Source organism: Perca flavescens, chromosome 8 (genome assembly GCF_004354835.1).
Source record: "Perca flavescens isolate YP-PL-M2 chromosome 8, PFLA_1.0, whole genome shotgun sequence".
Taxonomy (NCBI): domain Eukaryota; kingdom Metazoa; phylum Chordata; class Actinopteri; order Perciformes; family Percidae; genus Perca; species Perca flavescens.
The window spans coordinates 23,174,208-23,181,230 of record NC_041338.1 but is presented as its reverse complement, the minus strand read 5'-3'; the positions used below and the strand labels follow the sequence as shown (position 1 = coordinate 23,181,230).

The following is a 7,023-nucleotide window of genomic DNA, read 5'->3' as shown; positions in this document are numbered from 1 at the left end:
CAAAGTCCACGTGCACCGCTTTTAAGAGGCGGGGTTCCGCCTCGCAGCTTGCCCGCTGATCACATGCAGAAAGCATGGTGTTTGTAATTGTTGCGCAACAAGCGGTGCATGCATGCCGGTTGCCAGAGTGACGTTCGATGCCAGCTGTACGCAACACTGCATCTTAAAGCCTATTTTCTCCAAACTGCTGTCAATCTGAACTTTTATCAGAGCAGAGCGGAGACACTCAGGTTATTGTGAGAGTAACGGGAAGAGTCCTTTCATCAGCTCTAGCAGGCTACTCAGAGATGCAGTCCGCTCCTCCCACAGAACGGAGGAGAGGATGATGATGATGATGATGATGATGATGATGATGATGATGATGATGATGATGATAAGGATGGTGGTGGTGATGATGATGAAAATAATGAAGAACGCTTGGGCTATCCTTGTTTGAATTATCAGTCATGAAAGTTGTTATATGGGCAGGAGCAGCGTGCAGCTTGCTGCAGTCAGGAATACACACTGAATGATTTAGCAGTAAATCATTTCTGTAACGTTACCTCCGCAGCTTTTGACTGTGAACTTGCAAACAGAGACGCTATTGTGTAGCCTATTGAGAATGGAATATGATGATGTGGATGATAGTGGCCATATTTAGCTGGGAGCAATTTTCAGATTGTGATTCAAGCAAAAATAACAACCACAAAATATTAATGATATTCGTTATTTCCAGTTCAATGGCTTTTAGATCACAAGATGATGCAAATGCATGTCATTATGATGCATTTTGACATTTCTGGCTAGTTTTCAGTTTCAAATTAGCAGCAGCCTAGGCTATAGTATATCACAATATGTGCCAAACTTATAAGTACGATAATACACAGATGTAAAAAACTGCTGAGCAAGGTGAAACCGTAATAAAATAGTTCCATGTCCATGTAAAACTGCGCAGGGTCGATCAGCATGGATTACTTTCAGGCCTACATCTATTCTTCGGCTATTGACAACCTCTCCCTTTTCAGGGTGCATGACTGGAGCTCTCAGTCTCACTAGCGCTGCTAGTGGACAATCAAACCTACACACCCACCTCCAGACACACTCGCATTTCTCATTTCTTACTTCTACTCTAAATTAGATAGCAAGACGTAGTGTCGGAGCTCACAGATCGCATAGAATTAGTTTTAAGTACTAGCCGTTGTTAAACAGCAAATCTGAAATTCAACATGGAGTCCCCTCCAGATCCAGCGAGCGACCCGGGCAACAGCGCCTCGGAGCCGGCTACCCCGGTCAGGGAAACCCCGGTAAACCTGGAGACGCTCCGGAAAGCGGACCATCCAGCCCCGGTTCGAAGGCAGACCTGTTCAAGCACCAACAGAGGTAAGCGGACCGTGTTTCGCGTTTTACTGTGTGAGAAATAAAAGACCGATGGCGTTTGTTTTTTTCTTTTTCAAATCAAACTTCAAAATGAATTAGCCTAAACCGCTTCCCCATAAAATAACTGCAGGCTGTCAAAATTCACCCGACCACAGAGACATGGCTTTTTATTTGGTATCACCGCGGCTTTTACCCGCTCGCTTGTAATTGGTACCTCGGTGTGTGTTGCTGTTTTCAGGCTCCACTGACAGCTCAAATCATAGGGGGGTGATACGGTCACAGATGTCACATTTACTCTGACTGCAAGATAAATCAATTACAACTTAAAAAAAAAATGACCAACAGGAGATCTCTTCATGCCAAAATGGGACAACCTGTCCGCTCAAACGCGATATCGTCAAAGTGTTAAAAGTGAACTTTTGCAAACTGTGGGCTAGTTTATCGATCAGTCCCATTCCCCTTTGTAGGGACGTATCCTCCACTATTCCTGATACAGCTCACTGCGCCGTCTGCCTGGATTATTATATATCCAGCTAACAGATTTTAGGCTATTCCTGTGTGCAAAAAGACGCCCCAGCAGCTGGAATTTGTTAAGCGCCAGCTCTCAAACACTGTTGCAAGAATGAAGTACTCTGCACGCATTTTGCGACTAAACCTCCACATGATCAGACAATACAAACTAATCGGGCCTATAATGTCAATTAGCCCGTCAAATGTCTGTCTGCATTGCTGCTGAGGACTAGTTCATTTTTACATGATTTATCCACCACGTCCCGTCCATGTTGTACAGTACAGACAGTATTTAACCACACCCCCTCTCGGCTGTCTCCAGCACAGGCTAACCGGTCTCATCCAAGTTCAAAGAAATACAGATTTCTCTGCTGATTCTTGACAAGCACATATGCATGGCAGTGAGGCAAAGCGATTTACATGTGACAGTTAATTCAATGTACGGGGGTTTCTGTGTGCGCACTCTTCCTGTGCGCAAGGGTATATTTAGAGTGTGATATGGTGAATGTGGAATGTAAGCGGGTTATGTAACAGGTTTAGCCATAAACAGAGGCGCGCAAGAGCAGAAATCATCATCGTAGATCTTTTCACTTTATACAATAGTTCCCCCCCACTCCCCATAAAAAAACACGGTTGATCACTGCACTTCAGCGGGTATTTACATGCATATACCACTGAAGGGAAACTGTGTGACTTTGTGGGTTGGCACAGCCGGAGCACTTATGTAATCGCAAGACATAGACAGGTAGTTGGGAAGCTTGGTGGATTGATTTCTTTTTTCGTAAGTCTGACTTTGAGACACTCCTAACCTGCTGACCCATATTCACCCCACCCTTTTATGCACAGGATTAAAGTGCCTGGGAAAGAGAAAGGCAGGAAAAAGAACGCCTTCGGTCTCTTATGTAATGCTGAATGGGTGAAAAAAACACATGTTCAGTGGGACAACCTCTGCAGCTTTAAAGGAGTTTCCCTGCACTGAAACTTTATTTTTGACCTTTGTGCAAAAGAATAAGAATTATTGTAAGAGAGCATTACCAGCAGAAGGTTGGAAGAAAAGTTTTTATAACTTAAAAAAAAACTTAGTGTAAGTCAACATATATCTGAAATGGGTTGTGATTAAACTTCTAAATTTAATTTATTCTGATATGTTGAACTGCGTAGTTCATACAATATCTCAATGTGATTTAGCCTATCACTCAGTGTATTCCGTCATACAGGACACCTGCTTGGAAACAGGCAATTCATTTTTTATCTTAGCTTGCAGAATCATGAAGTTGACGCCTGTTGCTTTGATGTACAGTTACATATACAGTAATCTATTGGGTTCAGCCATAGACCACAATAGAGCACTGCAACAGTTGGCTTATATTTGTTTTAAAAGACATTGGGCTCACAAGCACATTATTTATAAATGTGATTATGTAGAACTATTCAGAACCTTCAGCACACAGAAGTTATGGCTTAATTGCTTTATTTAATAAAGTGTTCTATTAAGAAGTAACTGCAGTTGGTTTATTGCGTCAGTACAGTTCCGCAGGATTAGGCTAATAAAAAAAAAAAAAAAAAAAAAAAAATAAAAAAAATGTTTATGGCTCACAGTAGTGTTATGGACATTTTTTTTTAGGATTACAGCTCTACGCTCAGGCTTTTCAGGCCAGCCCCAGAAACCAACATCTGAAAGGCGGCAGACACTTGCTCAAGTGCTGTTTCCCTCTTTACACCGGCTGTATTAGACTTTCTGAGGATGCACATTTCTTATCCTGCATGCAGAGCATTTACTGTTTTAACCCTGAGTGCTAATACCTTTTTAAGTAGAAAGGGCTTACTTCAGCAGAAGCACTGCTGTAAGACTTGAGTGGGTCAGAGAACAGGCCTTGGAGGGCTGTGGATATCATTACTGGAAAGAAGAAAGGGTGTTATTTTCATATTGCAAGATCCCTCGGTTCGCAAATTTGGTAACAATCAATATTAATGGCTTGGTTATTTGAGGTCATGGTCTCTGCAAAGGCTTGAGACCTCACAACTGCACAGCAAAGCTCTGAAGCCGCAGATCTGATACAAGTGTCTGTGTCCTGGATCCTTTTGTATTAGTTTGTTTTAAAAGTGTGTGTGTGGGGTACTGCAGTGCACTGAATGACACTGAACACTACGCTTGTCTTGTATGCTGCACAAATGCTTGTTGTTGTCATTTATAGTGACAGTTAGTCATCTGATTATATGTTCCTTGGTTAGGGAGAAGGTGGAAATGATTGCTACTCATAACAGACAAAAAAACACATACATGTTGTCTTTAACATTGTGAAAGTTGTCACCAGGTGAAATGTGGTTTCCTACAGTGGAAAGTCTTACAGTGCGTCCTGCTTATTAGCTTGCCTCAGTGTCCTGTCTAGATTGCATCTCTTTTTATCTTTTTATGCTAAATACCAGTTTTTAACCTATTACTGTATGTCACAACATTTTGTAGATTGTCCCATTACAAGTTTTTGTTACCCTTTTCTTAAGAGCTTCTTTTTTTTTGCCGTTTTGAATGTTTCATTGTGGGAAGAAAATCTTACCTGACACTGCAGTTTTAGTAGCTGGTCCAAACTAAAACGGCCGGAGTATGAAAACATTCAGTCTTCTCTTAATGAACATGCAACCAGACTTTCATCCAACAGTTTTATTTTTGGGCAGCGAAATGAGAGCTCTCGGCTAGAGTGGCAGCATTTATTCAGTTGTTGTTGACACAAGACGGATGAGGTGCAGGGGCGCAAAGGCTTTTGAGAAAAAAATAAAAGGTTTTACACAAAATCGCAGCAAACCGGGAGTTGGCATGGGGCTTGCAAGCCACTCGAGTGGACAGCTACATTATTGAGGCTGTGGCATTCTCAGATTCAATGAATTAGGGCTCTCTGCCCGCTGGAGAGCACAAAGATACAGGTATAGGCTTATAACTGAGCCTTCAGCTCGGACAGATCCGGGAGAGGAACTCCATTAGGTGTCTCTTTTTTTTCTGGCTGGCTGCCTGTAACATAATATCGAGTTTCAGTCCTCCTGCGTTTTCAATTCTTAAATGTAGGTGAGGGGATGATATCATGAGCTCTTTTATTGGTACCTGTTAGACGGTTAACACTGTAAAATGTTAATAATCAGCCTGAAGTCAGAGTTTTATCTCAGTGTTTAATCTATTAACGTTAAGGTTTTCTTAAAACCAACAGTATAGTAATATAGTATATAAGAAAAACAGTATTTCTTCAACTGTGCGCTCAGCTGTCACATAAACGGCGAGCTTCTCTTAGTTTGGACTTTGGCACCACTACCTTTTGAAAAATAAGGTCTTTTGTTTTTAAGAGCTTCAAAGGTCAAATTACATTCGAGCAGCATGGTTATCTGCAAGAGGATGTACCTGGGAATGTCAACATAACAGGATTAGTAGTTAAATAAGCACTGATTGAGATTTTATCATTTCAGGTGCGCGGCTCTTTTTCTCTTGTTGTCAGTTTAAAATAACAAGTAACAAAATTAAATATTGTCTTGGCTTAAATGATCCTACTTATTTGTGCTGTAAAATGCTCATTACTTTTTAGGTCCCATGAAATTAAAAATCCCTTGTCTCTTTTTCTTTCCCTTTGCTGGATTGTTTCTGTATCTATTGTTACATTTCAAAAATATGGTTATGCATCATTTTTTATATCAAACTAATATCCTGTAAAGTTATAAAAAGTTCCATGCTGCTGCATCGTGTGTGTATATAACAAACCAATCTTTGATTTTAAAGTTTACCTTTGTAATAAGTAGTACAGATCAGAATAAGTACAGATCAGGGAGGCGTGTTTGGGTGTCTCTCTTTACAGAAACTTGGTTTGAATTTTCTAAAGTGTCTTGGTTGTGATATAAATGGCTCAAATTTACTTTTCAACTCATTATATTCAAATATTTAAATTAAGTCCCCCCTGATTTTAGGAAATTTTGCAAGACAATTACACACACAAAGGCGTTTATGGGACCTATTTAAACTAAGTATTTTTGGTGCTTTATACAGTACAGTGTTTCCTCTATGATTTCTTTCAGCACTGGGGGTAAAAGGTAACGCTTAGGTTTAACAGAAAGTTTGCTGATCCTGGACCACCCCCACTCCCTGTCGGATCAATAGATTTTCTGTTGCTGCTGTTACACAAGTTGGACCCAGTGCTGCCGCTGCGACCCCCGGTGCTGGAGTTTGCAAAGGATGAACGCGAGTTGCTACAGGTGCTAACTGAAGGTCCATCTCTGGAGCTGCCGCCTGCTCTCCTCCCGGTGAAGTAGTCTCCCAGTGGCGAGGAGAGTGAGGCAGAGTGACCGCAGGGTGCAGTAGCTAGCTAATACTTGTCTCATTTGTGATCTGATAAACCCGTGTGAGCGTGGTTTTAATCGTAATGCAGCCATCTAGGCTTTTTTTCCCTGTTTGTCACTCTGCCTAAGGAGAAAATGCTGTACTCGCGTTGCTGTTTATTGGGTTGGCCGGCCGCTGCTGCAAAATGTGTGTAACGGAAACACTGTTTTATATATTTAAATAGAAGACATATACTTCAATAACTTCAAAGTTTTCCATGCTGAAATATATATACAATACATGTCAAATTTCCATCTTCTATATTTTGTGGCACCTACAGTAATATAATGCAGAAAACGTAGTTTACGCTTCAAGTTCTCTGAGTCCATGTGCTTTCAATTAGCACAAAGTGCAGTGGTTGCACAAGTTGTTAATTGGTGCTGGCATAATACAAAACAGTTAATTACACAGCTCAGGATACACACTGTAGATGCAGAATGAAAAGGTTTGAAAAAGTAAAACGCAACTACAAGAATTCGTAGCGCAAATGTTGTAGTGTAGCTGCAATTTTTGATAACCTGTAAGTTAGTTTTTAAATGTATCCGGTGTATAATGTAAGTAATGCAATGCAAGCCCTAATAGGCTATATATATATTTTTTTTAAGTTTAGAAAAGTCAAACTTGCCCTAGACCAAATCTGAAAGTTTTATTCTTGTGGGACAGTTTATTTTGGAGTTTGAATCACCAGCGGCTTAACTGGGGCTGGCGAGGTAGTCTCAACTAGTGACAGACACCAGATTTGATGTGAAATCTCCAGTGGTGAATGACTGCTCAGATCTATGGCCCATTTACAGAAGCTGTATCTT

The 7,023-nt window shown here is 40.9% G+C and overlaps 1 protein-coding gene across 1 annotated transcript in view; it reads left to right on the top strand.

Annotated features, from left to right (window-relative positions):
* Nucleotides 1-1,019: 1,019 nt before the first annotated feature.
* The window catches only part of roraa (RAR-related orphan receptor A, paralog a), a 214,847-nt gene continuing 208,843 nt past the window's right edge, over nt 1,020-7,023 (top strand). The window contains exon 1 of the mRNA XM_028584840.1: nt 1,020-1,359. Coding sequence (XP_028440641.1) covers nt 1,206-1,359 — 154 coding nt within the window. The 5' untranslated portion in view covers nt 1,020-1,205. The remainder of the gene's footprint in view (nt 1,360-7,023) is intronic.